We start from the raw sequence: 26,428 nt of genomic DNA, 5'->3' as shown, positions 1-26,428 counted from the left end.
TGTCACTTTCTTACTTGCGAGGCTGTATGTAGGGACCGCTCACGGTAACATCCGGGGTATAAACTATAACGTACCGGATGCTGCTGAAACAAAGCAGCAGCTACACAGTAACCACCTGACCACGCTCACACGTGTTCCCATCACTACGACAGCCAGTTGGGAGCGATTGCACGGCCTGTATGCCCTGTTACAGCAGACTTTACCTATCAACTACCGAACTATCGCAAGATCTCGGCGATTCGGAAGTGACGTCACAGCGGGACATTTGAAATAATAGGAAAAACAGAAAACAGAAAACAAATAAGATGTCGGTGCTGTTGCCGGAGCGGTCTGTGGCTGGGGAGTGATCGCTATTATACCGCCTCTGTAAATTAGTGTCTGTCTGTAAGTGCTGGCTTAGGATGTGTGACTGACACAAGTGTCAGAATGCTGGGAGTCCACAGGTGACAGAGCAGAGTGCAGACACAAAGGGCACATTATGTGCACGGAGGAGAGTAATGTGACTACCAGGCTATATATGTAGTGCTCCCTAAAGGAGAGAAATGGGGGTGTTGCCCATAGCAACCAGTCAGCTTCTAGCTACCATTTATCTTGTACATTCTATAAAATATCTTTAATCTGGTTACTATAGGTAACATCTCAACTTCTCTTTAGAAGTTTTGATACATCTCCCCAGGGGCAGAAGTATGGGAGACAATGGAGGCGCCTGCCGCCGGGCGCCAGCACTGAAGGGGCACCTCCTCCATCACCCACAATATATTCACCCCATTTAGGGCTGTAAATATGGGGGATCGGGGGGCACTAAATGATAACTTGCCTCCGGGTGTCTGGGCTGAACTTACGCCACTGCATCTCCCATGTATTGTGGTCTAGGGATGGTTATGCGGCAGCCCCACCTCCATCCTATGGACTAATGCAGGATCACCTTGTCTGCATTTCATGCAGAGAAAGATGGGAAAACTATAAATCTCCTGTAAGATGGGTATTATTGTGGCTCATGTGCTGTTAGGGGTTAGATAAGATGGAGCAGGTGCATGTTTGGGGCCCTCCTCCTCTGATTGCTCCATAACACTGTATTTACTACCCACACGGTATACACACAAATCACTATACACAAGTCACACCAGTGGAAATCACACCTGATACACTATACACAGGTCACACTGCTCACTAAACACAGGTCACACTGATATCACACACTGGTCACTATACACAGGTCACACTGATCTCGCACACTGCTCACTATACACAGGTCACACTGATCTCGCACACTGCTCACTATACACAGGTCACACTGATCTCGCACACTGCTCACTATACACAGGTCACACTGATCTCGCACACTGCTCACTATACACAGGTCACACTGATCTCGCACACTGCTCACTATACACGTCACACTGATCTCGCACACTGCTCACTATACACAGGTCACACTGATCTCGCACACTGCCCACTATACACAGGTCACACTGATCTCGCACACTGCCCACTATACACAGGTCACACTGATCTCGCACACTGCTCACTATACACAGGTCACACTGATCTCACACACCTGACACATTACTGTGAAATGTGAGAGGTTTGCAGAGGCACAGGTGGAGGGTATATGTGCAGTGGCATAGGGGTTGGGCAAGTGGCCAGAGCCATAGAGACAAGTGTAAAGGGAGAAATAAATAGTAAACCACTAAATCTAATAATTTCACTGCATCTTATTGAATTAAACCAATAGAAACCATACTCCTTAGTAATAATATTAGTAATCTTGGGATTTGCTGGAACTGACAGGTTTGTCACACACAAATGTATAAAACATGAAAGTAACATTTTTCTTCACACCTTGCTGTAACACATGTTTTCCATAAATCATATTTCCAGTCATTTCCTTTCCAAAGTGCTTTTAACTTATAGAGCATATGTAATAAGTGTCAGTTTCCTGGTGAGATACACTACACTCACCTTGCTGCTTTTCCTGCCTGGACTGGTGCTTGTGATGACAGTAGCAGGTCTCACGGATGAGGAGAGTATGAGTTGAGGTGGTGAGTGGAAAACTTTGATGCTATGCTTCCTCTCCAAGGCAAGGACAGTGCACCCATCAAGATCTGGTCAGAACACATACAGGTCATGGCTGGATAATTAATGGCAGCGGGTCCCATGATGGTGGCGGCAGTCACTCTGCATACAGTGTGGAAATGCAGGGGAAGGGAAGAAGGAGGACAGAAGAGGAGGGGGCTGGTTTGAGAGAGAGAAAAAAAAATGCAATTTATTGGCGGCTGGTCTCAGGGGAGGGACCAGCCATCAGAAACTGAAAGTACTGAAAAATTGGATAGCCAAGCACTTCATCAGTTTGCCGGTAGTGTTCATTGGGCCCGCCGGGGATTGTACTCCTGCCTTGGGAGCCTTCCCGGTGACCTAGCATAATTTGAGCTTTTACATATGTCCGTCTAAATATTGACATGTAGGATGAAGTACGGCGTATTCTATATTGTTGGAAATTACATATATATAGTAACTAAGGCATTCTATCATTATATAAGGGCATAAAACAGAAATTGCATTATATACCATTTTTATTATGCATTAGGTACGTCAATAATAGTTTAAAAATACATATATTTATATACAGGTTGAGTCTCCCATATCCAAATATTCCGAAATACAGAATATTTGTAGCATGACTGAGAGTAAAATCTTTGTTTTTTGATGGTTCAATGTACACAAACTATGCTTAATACACATAATTATTAAAAATATGGTATAAAGCCACCTTCAGGCTATGTGTATATGAAACATAAATGAATTTAATTTATGTACACAAACTTTGTTTGAGCCACAAAATTATTGAAAATATTGTATAAAATGACCTGCAGAATCTGTGTATAAGGAGTATATAAAACAAATGCATTCTGTGTTTAGATTTGGGTCCCATTCCCAGGATATCTTATTATGGTATGCAATTATTTCAATGTACGGAATATTCCGATATCCAAAATGCTCCTGGTCCCAAGCGTTTTGGATATGGGAGACTCAACCGATAAGTATAAATAGTTTAGACAGGCATTACTACTTTTATATTCTGTGCTATTTCTATAGGTAATTACAAAAGTTTATAAATATTATTGATATAGTTTATAATGTAGATGAATAACGGTGCATTTTGGCTGGCTGTTGGCAGATGTGTTATTTATGCTGTAAATACTCTTATTACCACACAGACACACACACATTTTGCCGCCTGGCACAACACCCCAAATTCAGTATGTTAACATAATAAATACTAAGCATCGTCTTTCCTCTCCCTTTAGGTATTATGTTTAACAGATACAGTAACTGCATGAACATTAGAAATGACGACAAAGCAGCTGGCAAAGTAAGATGTGACGTTTTTATTTATTTTTTGTTGTTGTTGGCTGGCACAGTGGTTGTAAGCTCTGCTGGTATAGGCATTTGTGTGAATGGTGTACTGCATTCAGTAGAGGGGATTTAGGTTTTTGGAGAGAAGGTTTGTTAGAGTACAGTCCCCAGGACCAGCTAACCGTAATCCCCCCCAAATTCTGGATACTGAATAAATACCACTTTAATGGATGGTTCGTTATGTTGATATTGTACAAATCCATGTGAATATAAAACAGTGGTGATATCACTAGACCAAGTGGGGGGGGGGGGGGGGATCCATCTAATGAAAACTTAGAACACCCATTTAAAAATACTATTGGCGTCAATTAAAGAGGGGATGTCGCAAATTATGAAATACCAGAGAACGGTTTAATTACATAATCTTTTATTGTTCCAATAACTTTAGAAATGCATATTATTGCAGGGCTAGATATAGAATACATATGTGGAATAAAATTATACGTATTTAAGAATTTTACTCTGATCTTCCCAGGCAGCTTGGTCTTATAAGGAGAAGCTCCAAATTGTCTCACAGTGCCAGGGGTGCCGGCAGCCCCAAATCTAGTAAGTGTCACTTCTTGCTGATCTCCTCTGGAAGGAGGCTCACTATTTCTCATTAGACTGACATTTCTGTCTTTTACAGAGCAACATTTTCAATACTTGATTATCATTGATTTTGAGTCTACATGCTGGAAAGATGCTAAACATTATGGTCAAGAAATCAGTAAGTGATAAAACACTGTGCAATAACACTAAGTTATATTACTGACCGTAAGCTGAACCCACAAGATCAGCTCTCATTTCCTGCAACGTCTGCTTCTGTGATCATTCTGATAATGTGATTGGCTACAAGCTGGTCTTTCCCAGTCCACTTCCAATTTGACTCATAATAATGATAATAATAGGGCTCAGTGGCCCAAGTCAAATGCTCCTTAAAATGTACCCATTCATTTTGCTTAGACCGTTATTATTGTTGCTGATGCAGAATTGGTAATTACTCCAAAAGAATAAAAAAAAGTGCATTGAAAAATAGCTTCTACACAGTACACACACACATACAGAGCCTCCACATTGGCAGCTTATGGGCCTACATGATTGCAAGTCATCACCGTCACCAATGGGTGCTTGCTTGTAGCTGCCCTGTAGCAATTACAAAAGATGTTTCTCCTAGCAGGTTCCTATGCTGCTACATGCTGGTCTGCATGGACTGCGTTTACAGGAACATAACCCAACTGGGCTTTACCTATTAGAGAACACTGGAGCTGATTCAGACCCGCTCTCTAGGATTCGTTCGCTCGTAGCTGGGCAATTTTCGCAATCTGCATATGCATCGCAGTGCACGACATCGGGAAGCGTTCGCTCGCTGCGCATAGACAGCCCAGCAGAGTGAGTCACAGGAGAAGCCGTTTGTGGGTGGTGACAGGGGCTGGCCATTAACAACGGGGGAGTGGAGGTGCGAACGCAGGCATGCCGGAGCGTCTCAACGCCATTTCAGAGGTGTACATAATTAACAGGCAGCGTCAATGTACATGTCACACTGGTTGTATTTCACACTGAAGTGATCGCAGTGCTTTTAGGCAGGGTATAGTAAACCTCAAGCACTGCAATCTCATCCGATGGTCCTCGATGTACCGATGGTTTCATACACTTCCTGGAGATGACGGCGCAACTGGGCGTCTTATAACAGGCTGGTGGGCGTCTGCATGCACAAAGCAATCGCACGCCAAGACATAGTGGGCGTACTTATGCCTTGCCGTGTAATCACCTGCCTTGCTGGGCGTATTCCGGATTTGCATACACTGGGTGCGAGCGAATGAATCTAGCATTATATTAAATTGGGTTTTGTGACCAGCACTAACCTTATATGTATGTGTGTCTAAAATGGTGTATTACAAAAATACATGAGAAGTTGTATATATAAAATACGATGGTTAATCTGATATAGTAAGTAAGGAGTCACAATGCTCCTTAAATGGAAAGTATAATGTCCAGGACAAAGTGCTCCTGTCACTTGAATTGGCTCGTATTAGGTGAAGTAAGAAGGCTCCTTTAGGCTGCCTCTTTCCATATGGTGAGTTATGCCTACATTTCCCTATGGCCAGATATCATGTTTCACATAGGTGTAAACGATCAGCCTAAATATGTCGGTTAGGGTTAGGGGGTTAGGTTAGGTCAGTCAATACTTACCTATCAACGATCGGGATTTCCAGCGCTGTCAGGCTTCCGCTGCCGGGAACTCTGCTTTGGTCGGCCAGGCGCTGCCGGGAATCGAACCATGCGGCCGGCAGTATTTCATACCAATTCCGTTTAAAAAGGGGTTGGGTGTGAAAATCCCGGCAGTCGGGATGCCTGCTGTCAAAATGCCAACAGCGGCATCCCAGTGCTGGGAATCCCAGGGGTCGGGTAAGTATGTTAACCCTCCCCCATTCTCTCCCTAACCTTCCCTTCTTGCACCCTAATCCTAACCCTCCCCGTCAGTGCCTACAACTGCCCCCACCCCCAGTGGTGCCTATCCCTAACCACCCCGTGGTGCTGAAAGCTAACCCTCCCTGCTGCGGCTAACAGCTAAGGACACCCCGGGTTACCTTCGATCGGTTTGCCGTCTGTCAGGATTCCGGCGTCGGACTGTGGGCTGGCGTCGGGATTTAGTCGCCTATGTTAAATCCCGGGTTGGGTTTCCGATGCCAGGATTTGAACTGGCGGCATCCCGGCCATCAGTATTTTAAATACATCCCTTTAAAAAAACAGAAGGCAGTTTCAGAAAAATGTATTTGCAGGAAGTCTCCTTCTGGTTTAAAGGACACATTAATAATTATCCTATCAATGCCAAAGAGAGCATGGATCTGTTAGTCATGTTATCCCTCTGTACAAGCTATAAACTCCATACGCAGGAGTTGTGTACATCTCTATTTTATTTCCTGTCTATGCCACATATGATCTACCACATCTCTCACAATATTACTTCAGCCTGATGTCTTTTAATGGGTGTGGTATGTTTTGTCATCATGCTCGTCATGTTGATATGCTCACCCTATCGACATTCATCTTGGTGACATGATTAGAATGTCGAAAAAACGTCCCTGGTGGTCTATCTGACTTATCAGGTCCAGCGATTGTCTTCTGGGTCCGATGGTCAGCCGATGATTACTTCTGGCGTATCCAGCAGTGAGTATACGAAACCCTCCACCTAGTGCCCAGCCCTAACTTCCCTTCCTGTTGTCTAACCCTCGCCCTCCGCTGTCGGTTCGGCATTTCACACATCAACATTGTGACCATGTAAACATCATAACTGTAGACATTTTGACTACATCTCCTTTTATAAGCCTGCATTTACAAATAGGGGCTGACTCCGATGTGGACGCAGAAGCGGCTGCGTCTATTTGTGGTTGCCCATCTACCACTATATGCAAATGCTTCTACAATGTCCTTCCCTGGTGCACATCCCTGCATCCAAATGTGCAAGGGCTAAGATGCCCACGTTCAGCGTCCAAACACACTAATACCGATTAGTGCGTCTTCAAAACTACCACCAGCCCTATGGCAGGTGCAGTTTCCCCCTCCGAGTATAGCCTCCTGTTAGCGCGGGTGAGCGTCGGTGTACGCAGTCACTTTCCCTGACATGGCCGTGACACCCCATAACACTGGGTAAGACGGACCATCTCCATGTGTGCGCTAAGACACCTCCCTGTAACCGCCAACTACATTTTCAGTTTACTTTGTGTGTGCGTCTGAAATTGCAACTGTGACTCTGTATGGACACAATGGGTACACTTGCGTGGTGTGACTTAGACGCATGCGCAGTAACAAACACGTTGCTCTACTACGTCCGACATAGGTAGTGCGCCCACTTCTACATACGCCTCGTAGTGTTTTACCTACATAAAGGCTGCTGCTTTCCCTCTACACCTATAAGTTAGACTGCTGGTCTACTGATGATTATTGTGCTAATACTCACTCATACAGCATATTCCTAATGTAAACCCTAAATAACTTTTTTCTTTCTTGTACTTTAAATTGCAACATCTCCTTGAAAAAACATCAAACTTCTTTTCCAGAGCTGTGTGTAATTCTGTGTACATGTTCTTGTTCCTAGTTGAGTTTCCAGCCGTGTTATTAAACACAGCCAATGGTGCCATTGAGTCAGAATTCCAGACTTACGTACAGCCACAGGAGCACCCGATCCTTTCTGACTTCTGTACAGAACTCACAGGCATAAAGCAGGTTTGTCCATTAACTATTCCTGGAAATTGTTCTACAATGCAAAATACTTAGTACAAGGATTGAAGAAACGGTCAAAGTCCTAAGTATTTAGTCCCAGACTGTAACCCCCACCTTCTGTCTCCAGCCATCATTAGCATGATATAATATGTATATAACATTATTATTATTTTATTATATAACATATATTATTATCATTTATTAATATAGCTCCAGTATGTTTCATTGCACTTTACAATTGGGAACAAAATAGTACTAAAACCAGACTGGTTAATAGACCGACAAAGAGGCAAGTGTGCCCTGCAAGCTAATATGTTTATTATACACTCACTCATTGAAGTGGGCTGGTAAAGGGCAAAATGTCATCTGCACGGTTAGACTAACACAGAACTTAGTAATCAGTTGTCACAAACACTTTAGTCTCTAAGTGCAGATGTCACTGTAGGTGGTCTATATGCATGAGTCTTAGTGCATTTTGGTCCCCATATAAAGGCCTGCCATCTGATCTAGTTCAGTTAGTCATAGAGAGTGGTAAGGAGTAAAATTCACCTAGGGAAAGGTCTATAAGGTCTCTGCTTCTGCATTATTACGCCTTACCTTTCTCCGCATTCATCTCATGACCTATCCATGTTGGGTTATACAGAGACCCTTGTAGTACTCTAGAGTTTAGAGGTCAGGGCTCACTGGGGAGGAGGGAGTCTGTCTGGTCTGTTTATTGTTGTGAACTGCACAGAAGCACTGCTTATTGTTCTGCATACTGGATGTTGTTCTCAGTCTCTGCCGTGTGTGTGTACAGATGTGTCCTCACTTAGCGTCTATATGTCATATGGCGCGAGACACCCGGCACAACTGAGCCACTTTGAGAGATGTAGCGTACTGTCTTTTTCTTTACATTTTGCATCTTTATTGCATCGCAGACGCAGCGAAAAGCCGCTCAGTGTACCAGAGACGCTGGGCTGCGACTTTCACTGCGCAGAAATGAGTTTTACATACGGCGTAGATGAAGCACAACGTAACTTGGGGTGAGAAAAAGCTACGGCGGCTGCATGGTAGCACTTTGTATACAGATTCAGACACAGATGTACAAATGTCGCACATCAATCTGATCAGTGCAGTCTAGCAGAGTAGTTTTGTCGCTTCCAGTTGTTTTATTGTTGCAAATAAGATGCACATTTTAAGCAAAAAAGATGCTGGGCCGAGTGCACTGGACCTGGCGTGAGAGAATGGCTGTTTGATGCAACTGAAGCCACAGCATATGCGGTGACACAATATATGGGACTGTATATAGGTGTGTATCTCCCATTGTGGGGCTGGGTGTGTGAGTGAGTTGTGTAACACTGCCTCTGTATTTTCTAAACATTGATAAAAAGCATCTGAAATTGGGGCTAAAGTGAATTTAAACCTATGAATTTCTTTAAAGCTTAGAGGGCCGCAGACATTGTTACATTTTACATGCTGCAACTTTACATTTCCACGTCGAAAACTGTAAAGTATTAATACAGTGACTTCACATGATTCTTTATTTTACTTTCATCCTGCTTGGGGGACACTGCTATACCTAGGAGTGTAGAGGGTGCCAAACCAGGATCAGGCACAAACTTCACACTTGTTTGTAAAGCTTGCTGCTCCCCCTCTACATCCCATCAGACCAATGGGACCCATACAGAGATCAGAGTTACTTCTGTGCCTCATAGGAGTGGCCACTTTTTCCCACGAGCTGCAGGAGCAGCTGGAATTTTCTTTGGAGTCTACAGAGAGGACATCTCCTGATTGGTGTCACCTTTTTTCCTATTATAGCCGCTTCTGTTGTAGGTCTCTGTATTTGGTTGTTTTTCAAAACAGAGCTGTTCTATATTATTCCTTCATCCCTGAGACTGCTGGGCGCCCTCCTCTTTCACTCTGTTCTACTCACTCTTGTTGTTGAGTGTGGTTCTGGTTCAGTATTTTCTTGTAGTTCTCCTAAGTTTAACTTGATCCCTGATGGGTCTGGTTGCTCGATGAGATGAAGATTGGGGAGAAGCAAACTTTACAGACAAGTTTAGTTTGCATTTTGTGCTTGCTCCTGGTTTGGTGCTCTCTACACCACGAGGTACAGCAGTGTCCCCCAGATGGTGTCAAACAAATGACTACCAAAAATCCTCTTTTAAGCAACCTTTCGTAACAAAGCTATTGTGTTTTTATAATAGCAACAAGTTGATGATGGGGTTCCTTTAAAGATCTCCTTGTCGCAGTTTGCCAATTGGATTCAAAATCTTCAAAAGGAGAAGAGTATAATTTTCCCGAGTGTCCTACCAACCCATTCTTCCTCTGAACAGAAGATGTGCGGATTCGTCACGTGGTCAGGTAGGGAACAGTGGTGAAAAATAATTATTATAATAAGGTTGTTTGTGTTACCCTGCATATTCAATACAGCTTGTTGTGCAGCTGAGAACCTGTGACAAGTTCAGTATAATTGGTAGGTGCTGCAATGTCATCACATATCATTCCTTTTTTAGTTTTGTTCTCAGCATTTTTATTTTTTTTTGGTATTTGTGTTACAGCAGTGACAGATGCAATATGCCCCATACTCCCTTATCAGTGCTGCCATGCCCTATGCTTACCTAGCAGGGCTAACCAGGTCATTTAGGGTGTTTGCTGGTATAATCTTTTTGCTGATAATGCGTGTGAGCTAATCTTCTGTGCGACATGTCCGCATTACTTTTATGACATACTGTATGTACAAAATACATCAACGTCACCAGCAATGGATTGAGTGTAACTGTTTTACCTTTTTATGTTTTGTAAATTTTATCTATATTTTTTTGTTTCTTGTTAAAAATATATATATTAATTAAAAAGCTTAGCATGAAGGTTACCAACCTCTTTGCTTATATAAATATTTATTTATATATGTATATGTGTGTATATGTGTGTGTGTGTGTATATATATATATATATATATATATATATATATATATATATATATATTGTGTGTGTGTGTGTGTGTGTGTATATATATATATATATATATATATATATATATAGGGTGGGAGTGTGGTTGGATAAGTAGGTACAGAGATAAATGTGGTAGTGAGGGAAGGGTGGGAGTGTGGTTGGATAAGTAGGTACAGAGATAAATGTGGTAGTGAGGGAAGGGTGTGAGTGAGGTTGGATAAGTAGGTACAGAGATAAATGTGGTAGTGAGGGAAGGGTGGGAGTGTGGTTGGATAAGTAGGTACAGAGATAAATGTGGTAGTGAGGGAAGGGTGGGAGTGAGGTTGGATAAGTAGGTACAGAGATAAATGTGGTAGTCAGGGAAGGGTGGGAGTGAGGTTGGATAAGTAAGTACAGAGATAAATGTGGTAGTGAGGGAAGGGTGGGAGTGTGGTTGGATAAGTAGGTACAGAGATAAATGTGGTAGTGAGGGAAGGGTGGGAGTGTGGTTGGATAAGTAGGTACAGAGATAAATGTGGTAGTGAGGGAAGGGTGGGAGTGAGGTTGGATAAGTAGGTACAGAGATAAATGTGGTAGTCAGGGAAGGGTGGGAGTGAGGTTGGATAAGTAAGTACAGAGATAAATGTGGTAGTGAGGGAAGGGTGGGAGTGTGGTTGGATAAGTAGGTACAGAGATAAATGTGGTAGTGAGGGAAGGGTGGGTGCAATGTACAGTTCTGTTACTTTCTACTCATTGGAATATTTGTATATGTTACTGTTTTACGTGTGGCGTTTTACATATGGTTCAGTTGCAATAATAAAATAAACCTTTTTTTTTTTTACATCATGGAAGGGTGCAGTCTAATCTAATGGAACAAGATTATTTTAGATACAAATAGAGTTTGCGTCATCAAAAATCAGACTAGCAATGCAATGTATATTTTTAAGTGTATAATCACTACCTCTATGGCCCGAAAAAGGAACCACTTGTCTTGCCAAAATAATATATGCTGATTTATGGTTCCTTTTTATTTTTGATTTAGCGCTGTTTTGCCTCCATTTAATTTCTGATAATAGATGCTTAATCTGTTCTAATTGTGTGGAATTAGCTGTAGAGTCTCTGAAGCACCATTGCAGAATAGACTTTGTTCTTCTGTGAGTGCGTTCTCTAGTGATGCATTATTATTGTCATTAGAGACTAGATACTACTACTATGAGGACTGTATATTCTTTAGACATTTATTCACTGGGTATATATTACTTCTATATTCCTCTGGATCATTGTATACATGTACATTTCCTGACAGCCACTTATCATTACACAAGGTTAGCACTAGGAGGCACTTTGTTACTGTACAGTCTAATTATATTAGGGTTCCTGTTGAATAATAAATTCAGACATTATAGGCCAGGGTACCCTGCAGAGATTACGGTGCCTTGTTTTGATCTATACAGATGGAAGCAAAAAGTAATTGAACTGGCATATTTTATTAGCAACACCATTCGGTAATAGCTAATGATCAGGTACACCTGCATTGGTAGTTGATTGGGACATACAGTCAGTTAGAAAAGAGACCTGTATTAGTAGTATATATATATTCTGTGTGGTCTTTCTGCTACTACACATTTGGGAATGTTCAAGCTATCAGGGCTTAGGGCAGAATTTACGAAGCGGCAGGTACATATTTAAAACTGCACCCGGAGTCCGTGTAAAGCAGGCCGGGCTTTACACTGACTCTGAGTGCAGTTTAAAATATTCACCTGCAATCCGCCGGGAAGCAGCAGCTTGGAGAAGCCGCTGCTTTGTAAATTCTGCCCTTAGTCTGTTCTGTCACATAGCACAGGAAAGGTCCATAACATGTTCTCCTAATTGTTTTCATTCGATTTGGGTAGAGATGTGCTGTAGCTGTTTAATGTAAGAATCTATTGTGTGACACCTGAACTTTACACTATAATTGCTGCCTATGACATGCGAGGTGCACCAGATGACTTTCTTGTATGAACGCTTTATATACTATAGTTATCTGACCAATGATTCAGTTACTGTTTTAAATTCAGTTTCTAATTCTTTTAATTTGCATATCTAGAAGTAAAATGGGAATAAGGGTGTCCGGCATGAACTCCCAGGCCTTAACACCTACGACAATACATGTTTTATTGTTCTAGATTAGTCTCATTAATGTTTCGAATTTATTTTTGCAATTAAATAAATTGGAACGACTGAAAGCTGCACTTTAATTTTTATGTTAGTGAATATTCTTGACTTTTTCAGACTGGGATCTGGGGGTTTGTTTGCTGTATGAATGCAGAAGGAAACAGCTGAGAAAACCGGACATCCTGAACTCCTGGCTTGACCTGCGGCTAACGTACAAGGTGCACGGAGTTGGCGCTGTATTATCACTTAAGAATATCTCGTAGAAGAGCTTTTGTGCTTTGCAATCTAACAAGAATTTGAGGATGTGTTTATGGGGTAAATGCACTGTGAACTTGTGAGATTGCACTCGAGATCTGATTTTTAATGTCTTGCTTCAGCTATTCTACAATCGCAAACCAAAAGGATTAAATGGAGCCCTACAAGATGTTGGAATTGAATTCACAGGAAGGGAACATTCTGGTATGGTGATCTACATAAATAATAGAAGACTTTATTGTAATCTGACTTCAAACTGTTGTTTGTTAAAAAAAATACTGTGCTGACGTATTTCCTTACCACTCCATCATAACCACTAAATACGCATCATATGGTGCATACATACTGTCAGATTTTCCTTCAGATCTGTACAATAACTATTTTAAAAATCGTTCATATCTGAAGGAAAATCTGACATTCTTGTCAGATGAACGATGCGCGTTCCCGCTTGTCCGATAACGATATCTGACATCTGATGTGTTTGCAGTCAGATTTGTACGATTCCTTTTATTTTAATGCAGTCAGAAATCATTCAATCGTTCAAATAGTTGGTAAAATCATTGGTAAAATCGTTCATCTGACCGTATCCGTGTGTATGCACCAATAGACTGTGTTTATTCCAGACAAAAAGCTCCTATAACAAAGCTTACCAACTTGGATATGATTGTTGCGACATAATGGTCTTTGTGTAATCTACCGATTTGCACAGAGCATGTGTTACCTAGGAAGCTGCAAGGCAGTCTCTCTGTCTTCTGCACTGCCTTATGTTTGTGCAAGACAAGAGCTTCGGGAAGCAGGCGGACGGAATCCCGACCGCCGGCTTCCCGACTGTCTAATCCCGGCAAGGGTTAAATGACAGACGTCGAAATCCCACCGCTTGTCATTTTACCTATGCCGGGAGCCCGACATCCCGATCGAAGGTAAGCCGGGCGCGGACAGCCACGGGGAGGGGGAAGGGGGGGAGAGTGTTAGGTTAGGGGCTCCCAGGGGGGACTTGGGGTTAGGCACCCCCAGGAGGGTTAGGTTTAGGCTAGGGGAACGGAGAGGTTAGGCACCCCTCCTGGAGACTTAGGTTTAGGCAGTGGGGAAGGGGGGATTAGGGTTAGGCACTGGGGGAGGGGGGTGTTAGGGCTAGGCACCCCTGAGGGAGGGTTAGGGGGGAGAAGATTAGGGTTACTTACCTTAATCACCGATCGGGATTTTCACCCATATCGGTTTGCCGCTGGTAAATCATTCCGATCCCAGAGTTTCAACCTCCAAAGATATCCACTTGCAAAAGAGGTTGGAGCAGTTAGCTTGCTGAAGTGTATATATTGTAGCTCAGTTATGCCTAATAATCTTTAGCTAAACAATGTGATGATTTTATATTTACTGTTCAATTGTTATTTACTTTAACATTTATTACACAGTATTTATGTGCTTGATGTTACTTTCTTTACAAAATATTTTTCATAAAAGATCGAAAATCCACTTACGGTATAGTGTAAGTTCTATTCTCTCATGGTTTAAATAAAATTGAGGACTAAAATGCGTTTTTTTTCTTTCAGGCCTGGATGATTCTCGGAACACAGCAAGACTTGCCTGGAGAATGATCTGTGATGGATGTGTAATGAAAATAACTAAGTCTTTAGATAAGGTCAGTTGGTTTTTTAGGTCTCCCTTTTTTCTCCAGTCAACAAATTATGATATGTAGATAATTAACCGAACCTCTGGAGGCACAGCACATCAAGCCAGAATTAAAGAATATCTAACTTGTGCCAAAACTTTTTGTTGTGCTGATTGTTTTTGAAAAGCTCTGGATTTTCTTTGTGAAAACTAGGTATTCCCCAAAATGTCATCTGAAAGATCCAAGCCAGTAGTACCAACACTAGGTCTTCAATTCAGACAGGGTGACGTTAATCGAGGTTCAACTATGATTAAAGACGACCATAAAGGTTTATTCAGAGATCCTACTTCTGCATGCTCCGATCTAAGCAGCGGCCTGGAAACTCTGCCGATTCTTCCTACTGACAACCAATATAAGACCGGTGTCCAACAACAAAAAACAGCTGGTGCTGTTGTGCAAATACAACAGCCTCAGACTCTAATAAATGGACTTTCTACCACACTTGGTTCTAAATCTGGATTCTCCAGCCTAAATTCATTTGGCTCCCTACAAAATGGAATACAATTTGGGGCCTTTGCATCTACACCGATGGTCCATTCCCCATACAGCCATGGTCAAGTATTAATTTCTACCACTGTTGTGTCTGTGAATGATGAGTCTGCCCTGGATCTAGCCTCCAGCTCGGACTTGTCTATTTTAGCTGACTGGGAAGAAGCGGCCGTCATAGAGGATTCCCAAGATCAAAGTGTTAGATCTACTGAGCTGGAGGAACCAGTACTGTTGCCAGTGGATTCACCGTCGGCCAGTGTCTTAATGTTAAAAAGTGATCAGGACAATTGGAATGGGTGTCCACCGATGAAATATGTTGGCTATCAGCCTGTAGGCAATCAGTCTACATCCGTTGTTTACAAAAGCCCAGACACCACAATATATCATGTCAACATAAAGAAGCAGATGTGTACTGGTTCAGCCTTTAAATTACCCAGTGCATTGGGGAACAAATCAAATACAAATGCATTAGCTGCTGACCAGATAAGCAAAATGTCTACAGTACTGGATTACTTTCCAAAAAGGAAACTTTCTAGTGTAAGCTTCTACTCCCCACCAAAGAAGCTTCCCTTTACCATACATGACGATCACAATAACCGCACCTTACCTGTGACTACTAGAGGCTCTTGTGTCGCCCCACGTGCGGTTTTAAATTCTACAGTTAACTCGACCAGCACCAATAGAGCTACAAAAATGGGACATATTACAGCCCCAATGTGCAACTGTGGTCGAAGGGCTAAGAAGTGCACAGTCTCTATTGTAGGCCCAAACCAGGGCAGGGTTTTCTACAGCTGCTCTGTACGAAAGAGATATGATGAGAACGGGAAAGGCTGTAAATATTTCAAATGGGAGAATACAGTTCTGAAGGAGAAGACTGGCAACATTTCAGTCCTGCTCTCCACCAGTGCGATGTCCTCTTTGAATACAAGTAACATTACTATGGGGTCTTCTGATTCTCAAAAACCATTTATCAATCTAAGGCCATCGATGAGAACATAGTTCTGTAATAACATTACTCTGCTAATATTTTTTCTTTTATCAGAATCATGTTCTGCAAATGATTTGCCATTTAATATGAATCCTAAGGCTATAGATCTACCATGAAGCAACTGCATTATAGGAGTCTACAAGCCAGTAGCATTTATTTCTGTTTGTAAAATATATATATTTTATTTTCTCTGGATAACTACAAATTAGTCTTTTATAAATGGTTCAAATTGGAGAGACTCTATTCAGTGTAAGGTATAAAGCTGCGTACACACACTAGACTACACTTTCTCAAACTTGGTCCTCAGGACCCCAAACAGTGCATGTTTTCCATGTCTCCTCACAACATCACAAGTTAAATAATTGGCTCCACCTGTGGATCTTTTAAAATGTGTCATTGAGTAATTAATACACCTGTTCACCTGCCAGGTTACCTGGAAACCGTGACCTGTGTGGGGTCCTGAGGACCGAGTTTGAGAACCACTGCACTAGACGATATGTTGTCCAATCCCGCGGATTAGAGCAACATACTGGGTACATCATCTAGTGTGTACCCATGATATGCTTGCTCCCGTGAGTCGTTAGTTACATGCCCTGTCGGCCGTACTGCAGGGCCGATGGGGGATGTCGCTAACTATGCCTGTAGAATGCAGCATGGCGCGTTCCTCCTCCCGTCGGACCCAGCATCTGCAAATGTTTATATGTACTTGCTGCATGCTGGGTCCCATCGGGCTGGGTGCACATCATCTCAGCTTTTGACTGGCACAGATCTCATATTCGGCAACCAGTGACTGTCAAGCTGTTGTTGAACTACGAGTAAAAGCACTAACAGGGCAATCTGTACATTCTATCCACATAAAGGCTGCAATTTTTTTTTTTTTTTTTGTGCAACATTTATTGATAGGATTTGTATTAGACAATACTATGTAGAAAATCTTGTTTTTATACTTGTCCTTTGGAAATATGAAATGTATTTTAGAATCTTATCAACTGTATACAAATAAAAATATATTTTTCTACTTTGTTCCATGGAATGCCTACTGCTGTTTTATGAGCGGACTTAATATTCATGTGAATGCAGTAAATCGGTTTGTTTGGGGCTGTATGGTTGTGAACATCGGTCCTAGTGAGGTCACGGATTCAAATGCATTTGACTGAAAATTTGTTCAGCACACAAAGGGTTTTCATTCGCTTTGTGCAGGTCTTCCAGCAATATCCCACGTGCCAGTTTATGGGAAAAGAAGCGTCCATATAATTGGTTGGGTAACACTGGTGATGTGGCGCTGTAGAACATGGGCACTTGCATCTACACTTTTCCCCATTCTTTATTTCTCAGCTCATTCCTCCGAATTTTCCCACTGACCGTTTTTGGCAGTTGTTGAATAAATTCAATCTGTTAATATTCAGGAAAAAAAGGATAATGTAATTCATCATTTCTTACATCAGATTTTATTATCTTTATTTTAACGATGTGTTTTATTTATATATATATATATATATATATATATATAATATATATATGCACACACGCACGCGTGCGCACACACAATAAATATATATATTTGATAGCAGATAGCTGGTCTTTAGTCACAGTAAAACATTAGGGGCCTGATGCATATAAACGTGAATATTCGACTGTAGGTAGAGTTGTGCACCTCTTGAGATGTGACCACATCTGCTAGTGTGCCTGGTTTACTACTAGCCATCATCAGCGTATAGTTGCCCCTATACTAACTGCAAAACATATGTCTACAAACAGACATAATTTTGCTTTCATTGAGCTCTGCCTACATGAGAACATCCATTACAACCCAGTTCTGCCTCTTCAGCCAGTGTGGATGCAATCCTTATTTATTATAATTTTTAGTAATGTAATTAATTTACAAGGTGCCATGGTACACAGCGTTGTACAGGGTAAATATAGAAAAGCAGTAACAGAGTATAAATAAAATATGTAATGGCAGATCAAAGCAGAAATACATATAAGTATTAAACATCATACCACAAATTGGGGAAGACATAGCAGGGGCAGAAGTAGGCAACTCGCAGGAGCTAGCTGGAGAATACACAGGCTAGTCAATGTAGTGATCCTGTACCTAACAAATGGGTCAGCAAGTGGAGTCTGAGGTGCTGAAGGACAGTAGGATAAGGGAGTGGAGCACTGGTGGGTAAGACCCAGAGGGTGGACTGTCCTGCCCATGAGAGGGGTGCACAGTTGGACACCTACAGGTAGAGAAAGTGGGAGGGAGGCGGGTGGGGGGTGATGCGTACGACTACATCTCCTGTACTTGTGTGCACCAATTTCTGAGCATGTACCTCCAACTGCATCAGCCCCTCTGTTACCAGAGAAAGATGAATACAAAAATGTATACATTTTTAGACACTATATTATCACACAAATAATCAGGCACTGCAGTTATTCGTTATTTAAGATGCTCACCTTTCTTGGGTACTTGTAAGGGGCTGTTACTTTTCTCACATGTTCTTGTAGTTCTAGTGTAAGTTTCTCTAGGTCATGTGCAATGTATGCAGGAGACAGGATGACAAAAGCTTTCACAACCTACACATTAAGCACAATTCTAAGAGTTAAAAAAAAAATATATATTGTGGTTTCTACTATGGGAAACAGTGGATCTCACAATATATAGTACTCTATAAAAGTGCAGTAACACACAGCAGCCTATATCTAAACTGTGAGTACAGACATCTATAAAATGGGTTACAGCACATTTAATGACATTGTACTATGTTATGGACAAAAAGATGTATTGCCCAGAAAATATAACCTAGTGTTTCTCAAACTCATGGAACTCTAACAGTGATTGTTTTAAAGGAATCTTCAGGAATAATTATTTCCACCTATAGATCTATTGTCTAATGCGGAGTACACATGTGTACCCAGCGATGCAACAAACAACCACACGGGTGACTGGCCGATGTATATCGCCTAATAGGTTGGCCCCAGCTGCAAGGGGTCATCAGTCGCATCATCAGATTGGGCTGCATGTAGGGACGACCTGACTATGCGGCTTACGACCAAACGGAAGCGTACATAGTGCGTACACATTAGACTATTTTCACGATATATCTGATCTGGCCAAAAATCATCTAATGTATACCCAGCTTTAGTCAATTAACACATCTGTGCTCCAGCTAGATGATCTGGAAAACCAGCACTGTATGCTGGGTACACACAGCCGACGAACGATATATCACCCCGAACATCGGTCAGTGTGTACACACGATACATCTGTGAACGATATATCATGCAGATATTTTGTGTATACAATCCAATCCACTCAATATGTCACAAGTGGGTGAGCATATTCAAATGGAGTCCACTGGGTCAATATATCTGGCTGGCTATTGGTACGTGTGTTAAGATTGTTTGTACTTAAACCTTGCCAATCATTACATTGCTTGTTCGTATGGTCGATCCATTGGCCCAGTGTGTACCCCACATTAGGACTGGGTAACCTCTTGATAACCACAGCATCCAACAATATTGCATGCAGATAAGCATATAGGGATGTCACGTGCAATGTGAATCCAATATGCTAAAGTCATTCATCGCCCCCCCATACCACTCTTTTCAAACATGTTCATGATGTAGCAAGAAACTGCATCATAAACACATACTCCCATTCATGTGAGTGGATGCAATTTTCTGCTTGGAAGATGGGTAACATGGTGAATTTCTGTAACACTGACCGACGGTCACAAAACCGACCAATACATGTGCAGATGATCATTCTGCTATTTGTCATTAAACAATAATCGTCAGTTTAGGATAAGTAAAGATTGCATTATTTCTGCTTGGGAAATTACTTACAGAGCTTACAAATTTGTCCTTCATGTGGTGAAATGGATGACCTAAATGTAACTAATGGTGGGGAGCTCTGGTTAATTAAACTGTGATACTGTAATGCTGGCTTTTAACTGAGATAGCTGAGTGTTACCTCTCCTCTAATTGGGTCTGGGCTGCTGACCACTGCAGATTCTGCCACTGCCGGATGTTCTATTAGAGCGCTCTCTACTTCAAACGGACCAATACGGTATCTGTGGATGTAAGGAAAAATAATTCACCTCTGTTCTAGGAGCAGAGTTAACATTTAACAGCTTCTATAATGTTTACAGATGAAGCAGCTATTCATCATGTCATGTTCCTACTTGCCTGCTGTGGTCACACTTCTATAATCATTTAGTGAATGCGAGGACAAGCTTAAGAATTACAGTTTAGCGGTCTTTGGATTGAATAGTACGTGGGCTATGATAAATAGTAGATAAACTGCAGGACCATTTATCACCGCTTCGCTAGTCACATTGGTACTTTTAACGCCAATGTGATGGAGCACAGAGTATAAACGTCTAGAGACCTAATCCCCAGGTGATAACTTCTCTTGCTGGAAAGTAGTTTCCAGTATATTTGAAATGGGATTACTAGTGAAAGGGTTCATTACATATGTTTGCACATTCATTGTACAATTCAGAGGAAAGATGTCCCCTAAAAGTATTAATATTAAGTCTAGAGTGGTTCAGCATCTTAACTGTTAGCCTACTGTACCTGCTGTAATATGAAATGGTGGGCCTGGGGAGACAATGGTGCTGAAGGAACAATCCGTGTAAAATAATACTGTTTACTTTCTAATACTAGGTATAGGAAAAGACATCAACCGCACTGACCGATTTACTCTCCACCTATATCTCTGATCATATTTGAAGTGTGAGTGGTGCCATCAACTACACATTGTTACAGATGGGCAACAATAGAAAATTTAGTATTCTGATGCACTGATCTGATTGTTAGAGTAAAACAATCTCTACTGAAGGCTTTATTAACATGGTTTAGCGACTAAATACCAGGATTAGTATAAGGTGACTATCTTGTTGTTATTTTAGTAACACTGTTTCCTGTTTTATCACTTCTTTTTTATTTTTTCAGTATTTCACTACATATTACAGTTGTCATAACTACTAATAATGGCTTTATTTACATTCTAAGTTCTACTGGAACAATCGGTCGAGTGCACTAAAATGCTTCCTTTTCTCGTGTCCATTTGCTTTCTAAAGGAACCCATACATTTGCACTGCAATTCCCTGACACCGATCAGATGCACTGATGGGTATCAATGATCCGTCGGGAATCAGGGAAATTCTGCTTGTTAAATATCCCCGATTTGCCAATCCCGATCATTTTGTGTCGGGGTCGGCAAGTGAGGGAAATCCAACATGTTGGATTTCCCTGAAGTCCTGAACCAGGCGTCTGGGGATCAGGGAATTGCCACAATCCTTTGCTAGTGTATGGGGGCCTTAAGTGTCCTGTTTTGGACGATAAAGTGTATGATGTCCTGCACATGTGTATAATATGTATGTGAACTAATTATTTTGAGCTGCTTATTGTTACTGAAAAGAAAGAGACGTCTGTGTTTAATGGTGACCAAATAAAGGGGTAAAAATCAAAGTGACTTTTCTGTGTTGGGAAAGCTGTAGTATAGTCTGTGTGGTTTAGGCTTTGATTTTTGGCCTATACTTTTTCAATATTGTCATGTCTAATAATAGCAAAAACTTGCAGTATAATTACCATTTCTACATTAATAATCTATATCAACTAAAGTATAACCTGTTACTTATGTTTAGAAATTATGGGGAGACGATCAAACTTTCTAAAGAGGACAAGTGGGAGAAGTGTTATCCATAGCAGCCAATAAGAGTGGTTATCATTTATCTAGTAATATTTTATAAAATGATAGCTAGAAGCTGATTGGTTGCCACCTCCATTTGTCCTCTTTAGATGGTTTGATAAATATCCCCCTAAATATAATTTTTTTCTATTACAGCCTTGTATATAAGTGACCACCACAGACATTTGTAAATATGGCTAGAGAGGTAGGAAGAATGAGCCATAATAGTAGGGCTAACAAGTGTAGGTCTAACAATGTAAATTATTTAAACCGTTTATTTCCATTTAGCAGTTTTGATCATAGCTCATAGGTTTTGGTGCGTGGTACTTGGTAAAATAAGCCTGTTATTACTTTTCATAAACGAGGCCTGACAATATAATTATACTCCGAGGCCCATTAATAATGTTCTGTTTCAGCAACCCGGATAATCTTATTCACACCTCCCCCACAAATGCTATCTCTCTATCTTGTGCCCTCTGGAATGCCAGGTCAGTCTGTAATAAACTGGTCCCCACCCATGACCTTTTAATCTCCAACTCCCTGAATCTCCAGGCCATTACTGAAACCTGAATCTCACCCTCTGACACCACTTCTCCTGCTGCTCTATCCTCTGGGGGCCTTGCCTTCTCCCACACCCCCCGCCCTGGAGGTGGTGTTGGGGTCCTTCTATCCACCAGTTATTCTTACCAGCTAATACCCTCTGAACCATCTCTTACATTCCCCACATTTGAGGTTCATGCTATACGCCTCTTTCAACCAGTAAACCTCAGAATAGCTGTCATTTACCGTCCCCCTGGCTCTCATTCCAAATTCCTTGATAACTTTGCTTCCTGGCTCCCTCACTTTCTCTCCTCAGATCTTCCCTCCATTATCCTAGGTGATTTTAATATCCCTATTGACATTCTCACAGAATCCTCTGCAGCTAAACTCCCTTACCCTCACCTCTTCATTTGGACTCAATGGTGGACCTCCTCACCCTCCCATGTGAGTGGGCACTCACTTGACCTGCTCTTTACTCACCATTGTGATATTTCTGATTACTCCAATTCCCCATTCCCCCTCTCTGACCATCACCTTCTCTCTTTTAACCTATCCCTTTCTCCTTCCCCTTCTTTACCGCCTAAGGCTACCATTACTAAGCGTAATATTGAGGCTATTGACACAGTTGCATTTTCCTCTCTGCTGAACTCTCTTCTCTCCCCTATCCTTTCTCTCTCCTATCCTGAACAAGCTACTTCTCTGTACAATTCCTCCCTTACTTCTGCTCTTGACTCTGTTGCTCCGGCAATAACTACTCGCAGATCCACACCACAACCCTGGCATTCCAAATGCACCAGATACCTGCAAAAGTGTTCAAGAATTGCAGAGCGTCAGTGGAGAAAATCACGCTCTAAGGCTGACTTCCTCCATTTCAAATGTATTCTCTATTCCTACAGTGCTGCCCTGTCTCTCTCCAAACAAACATATTTCAAGAACCTCATCTCCTCCCAGTCCTCAAACCCCCGACGTCTCTTTGCCACTTTCAACTCCCTCCTCTGCTCTTCACCCTCCTCGCCTCTCCTTCTCGCTCTCTGCCCTTGACTTTGCCACCTACTTTACATCTAAAATTGACTCCATACGTGAGGACATCATATCCCATCAGACCCTCAGCACTCCTCCCCCTCCTTTCCCTGACCACCCCTCCCCTTCTGTCTCACCAACTATGACATCCTTCTCCCCTGTTTCTGGACAGGAAGTCATGGCCCTCATCCGGTCCTCCCCTCCTTCCACCTCCCCTCTTGACCCTATCCCTTCCTGTCTCCTCTGTTACCTCTCTCCTTCTGCCTGTTCCCATCTTGCTCACCTTAATCTCTCCCTATCATCTGGCACTGTCCCTTCTGCATTCAAACATGCCCTTGTCTCCCCCATTCTTAAAAAATCTACCCTTGATCCTAACATACCTTCCAACTATCGACCCATCTCTCTTCTCCCTTTTGCTTCCAAACTCCTTGAGCGTATTGTCTACAACCGCCTTACCAACTTTCTTTCCTCCCACTCCCTCCTTGACTCATTTCAATCTGGCTTCTGTTCTCTCCACTCCACTGAAACTGCCCTCACGAAAGTCAGCAATGACCTCCTTGCTGCTAAATCCAAGGGCTACTACTCTCTGCTCATTCTCCTTGACCTCTCTGCTGCATTTGACACTGTAGACCACCCTCTCCTCCTGTAAATCCTTTACTCTCTTGGTTTACGTGGCACTGCCCTCTCCTGGCTTTCCTCCTACCTCTCTGATCATTCCTTCTGTGTCCTCTCATGACTCCTCTTCCCCCCCACTTCCACTAACAGTAGAAGTTCCCCAAGGTTCTGTTCTTGGACCTCTCCTTTTCTCCCTATATACGTCCTCTTTAGGTCAACTCATAAACTCATTTGACCTCCAATATCATCTCTATGCTGATGATACTCAAATTTACCATTCCGCCCCTGAGCTTTCCCCCTCACTCCTTACCCATATCTCCAACTTTCTCTCTGCTGTCTCTTCATGGATGTCCCTGCGCTTTCTTAAACTTAACATGTCTAAGACTGAACTGATCATCTTCCCACCCTCTTCCACTACATCACATCCCACAATTTCATTATCTATTGATGGCACAACTATCTCCTCTAGCCCCAAAGTGCACTTGTTTTGGAGTTATCCTAGACTCCTCCCTCTCCTTTAAACCAAACATTCAGCACCTCTCGCAGTCCTGCCGTTTCCACCTAAAATATATCTCCAGGATTAGACCCTTCCTCACCCAGGATGCCACTAAAACCCTCATCCACTCACTGGTCATCTCCAGATTGGACTACTGTAACCTTCTCCTAGCTGGCCTCCCAGTCTCTCACATCTCCCCACTACAATCGGTTCCCAATGCTGCTGCTCGGCTCATCTTCCTCTCCAGACGTTCTACATCTGCTTCCCCTCTCCTTCAAGCCCTACACTGGCTCCCCTTCCCCTTCAGATGCCAATTCAAGGTTCTTACACTCGCCTACAAAGCCCTCACCAAATCCTCTCCCACATACATTTCCGACCTTCTCTCCCTTCACACTCCCGCCCGTCAACTTCGCTCAACAAATGCATGCCCCCTCTCTTGCCAACTGATTACTTCCTCCCACTCCCGCATCCAAGATTTTGCCCGTGCTGCTCCCTACCTTTGGAAGGTTATCTCCCTATCAGACTCTCCACCTCTCTACAAATCTTCAAACGGGCTCTCAAGACCCACTACTTCATCAAGGCCTTCCAGCACTCATCTTAACCCACTTCATACTCTTTCCTCCCTATCTTCCCCTTCTGTGTCACGCGTGTCTGTCTGCCCCTCCCCTTTAGAATGTAAGCTCTCACGAACAGGGACCTCTTCCCTCATGTGCTTCTCTTTACATTTTCTTCTACTCTTTACTCCCCATAAGGGCAGCTAACACGTGACTGCTTATTGTGAGTGCTTTAATGCTATTGCAGCAATGTACATAAATTGTGTCCTTGTCCTGCACTGTAATGTACTGTAAGTTACTTATTTCATGTTCACTTATCAGTTCTATGTACGGCGCTGCGGAACACTTGTGGCGCCATATAAATAAAGGGTAATAATAATGTTCTGCTATGAAAGGCTTTGTAGGCGGAACATGCTATTTACCCTGCAGATAAGATCACATCATCAGACCTCCCAACAAACCAGAAATAGCCATCTTTATCTTTCATGCCTCTGTCTCCTGTCAGGTAGAAGTCTCCTCTTCGTGTTGAGGCTGTTTTCTCTGGGTCACCCTATTGTCATCGGATAGCATACAAAAGTCTGAATTAGTTGGGCATACGTTACACACCCGACGGCTGCACATTCATTTACAAACAAAACATAAAATATATTGGTCACATTTCTCCAAGATCAGTAATAACTTTACTGGAAAATAATATTTTGTACTGCTTAGTAGAACAAATACTCTGTCTACATCATTGTCCTTTCTTTAAAACGAATCCACCATACAAATTATCTTTACGCCTGTCGCTAGCAATGTTTTAGCTCCATAAGTGATACAACTGAATAGGGAATCCTTTGTGTGTGTGTATAATATATATATATATATATATATATATATATATACACACACACACACACACACCCTCCCCCCGCCCCATCATACATACAGACCAAAAAAAAAAACAGCGGGGTGACAGAACCCATAGGTTTATTTCCATTATTGGTGAGGGGAGGAGAAGCACATGAGGGAAGAGGGCCCTGCTCGTGAGTGCTTACAATCTAAAGCAGAGATAAATGATCTTACCGTGTATTGGGAGAAAAGACAAAATGGTTTTACAGGCGATATCCGGATTGAAATATCGCCTTCTTGATCTGGGGCTAAGATGTTGCCATCGCCATCAGTTATCTAAAATAATACAGCCTCAATGAAACCATGAACAGGGTTAAGGAAAGTCATCTATAATTTTACAATATGCAATAAGTAACTCCTACTACAGAAGTCAGACTGCTGTAAAATGTACATAACAGTCCTTTAAGTCAATTATTTATCCTGGCGGCAGCTGAGTGCCACACTTGTAACAATTCGAATTTGGCGAGTTCCCTATCACAAACCTCCTGTGTGGAGATAAGTAGGCCCTGCGTAGAATGTTCAAAAACATTGCGGTATAGGAGGATTACAG

At 42.2% G+C, this 26,428-nt stretch overlaps 3 protein-coding genes across 7 annotated transcripts in view; 1 reads left to right on the top strand and 2 right to left on the bottom strand.

The window, feature by feature from the left end:
- Window positions 1-217, bottom strand: part of REXO5 (RNA exonuclease 5) — a 95,913-nt gene extending 95,696 nt beyond the window's left edge. For 2 of the 4 annotated variants that reach the window (XM_088476152.1, XM_088476145.1), the window contains exon 1: window positions 15-217. The gene's annotated coding sequence lies outside the window, so the exon portion shown is untranslated. The remainder of the gene's footprint in view (window positions 1-14) is intronic. The other 2 variants (XM_088476146.1, XM_088476150.1) reach the window with 2 other exon arrangements.
- Window positions 165-17,071, top strand: ERI2 (ERI1 exoribonuclease family member 2). The gene is made up of 10 exons (XM_088476153.1): window positions 165-366; window positions 3,309-3,373; window positions 3,893-3,963; window positions 4,043-4,123; window positions 7,493-7,620; window positions 9,804-9,960; window positions 12,802-12,902; window positions 13,062-13,143; window positions 14,487-14,575; window positions 14,759-17,071. Exons 2-10 carry the CDS (start codon window positions 3,351-3,353, stop codon window positions 16,091-16,093), a joined length of 2,067 nt encoding a protein of 688 aa, XP_088332279.1. The 5' UTR covers window positions 165-366; window positions 3,309-3,350; the 3' UTR covers window positions 16,094-17,071.
- The window catches only part of LOC148519693 (acyl-coenzyme A synthetase ACSM3, mitochondrial-like), a 64,040-nt gene continuing 54,587 nt past the window's right edge, over window positions 16,976-26,428 (bottom strand). For both annotated transcript variants that reach the window (XM_088476155.1, XM_088476154.1), the window contains exons 10-14: window positions 26,053-26,154; window positions 25,410-25,537; window positions 20,041-20,140; window positions 18,522-18,641; window positions 16,976-17,474 (exon numbers count right to left, since the gene is read on the bottom strand). In XM_088476155.1, coding sequence (XP_088332281.1) covers window positions 17,388-17,474; window positions 18,522-18,641; window positions 20,041-20,140; window positions 25,410-25,537; window positions 26,053-26,154 — 537 coding nt within the window. In that variant the 3' untranslated portion in view covers window positions 16,976-17,387. The remainder of the gene's footprint in view (window positions 17,475-18,521; window positions 18,642-20,040; window positions 20,141-25,409; window positions 25,538-26,052; window positions 26,155-26,428) is intronic.

The sequence above is a fragment of the Taudactylus pleione genome, unplaced genomic scaffold, assembly GCF_031769625.1.
Source record: "Taudactylus pleione unplaced genomic scaffold, aTauple2 ptg000184l, whole genome shotgun sequence".
NCBI lineage: Eukaryota > Metazoa > Chordata > Amphibia > Anura > Myobatrachidae > Taudactylus > Taudactylus pleione.
The sequence above is the reverse complement of the archived record's forward strand: the minus strand, read 5'-3'. Positions and strand labels throughout refer to the sequence as shown.

What these genes read in the sequence shown, in the direction of transcription:
- ERI2 (XM_088476153.1), top strand. Translation starts at nt 3,351, where the DNA reads ATGACGACAAAGCAGCTGGCAAA. An exon ending in TGCCGGCAGCCCCAAATCTA is followed by an intron (nt 3,964 to 4,042) that starts GTAAGTGTCACT and finishes TGTCTTTTACAG; the next exon opens with AGCAACATTTTCAATACTTG. An exon ending in TAACTAAGTCTTTAGATAAG is followed by an intron (nt 14,576 to 14,758) that starts GTCAGTTGGTTT and finishes TGTGAAAACTAG; the next exon opens with GTATTCCCCAAAATGTCATC.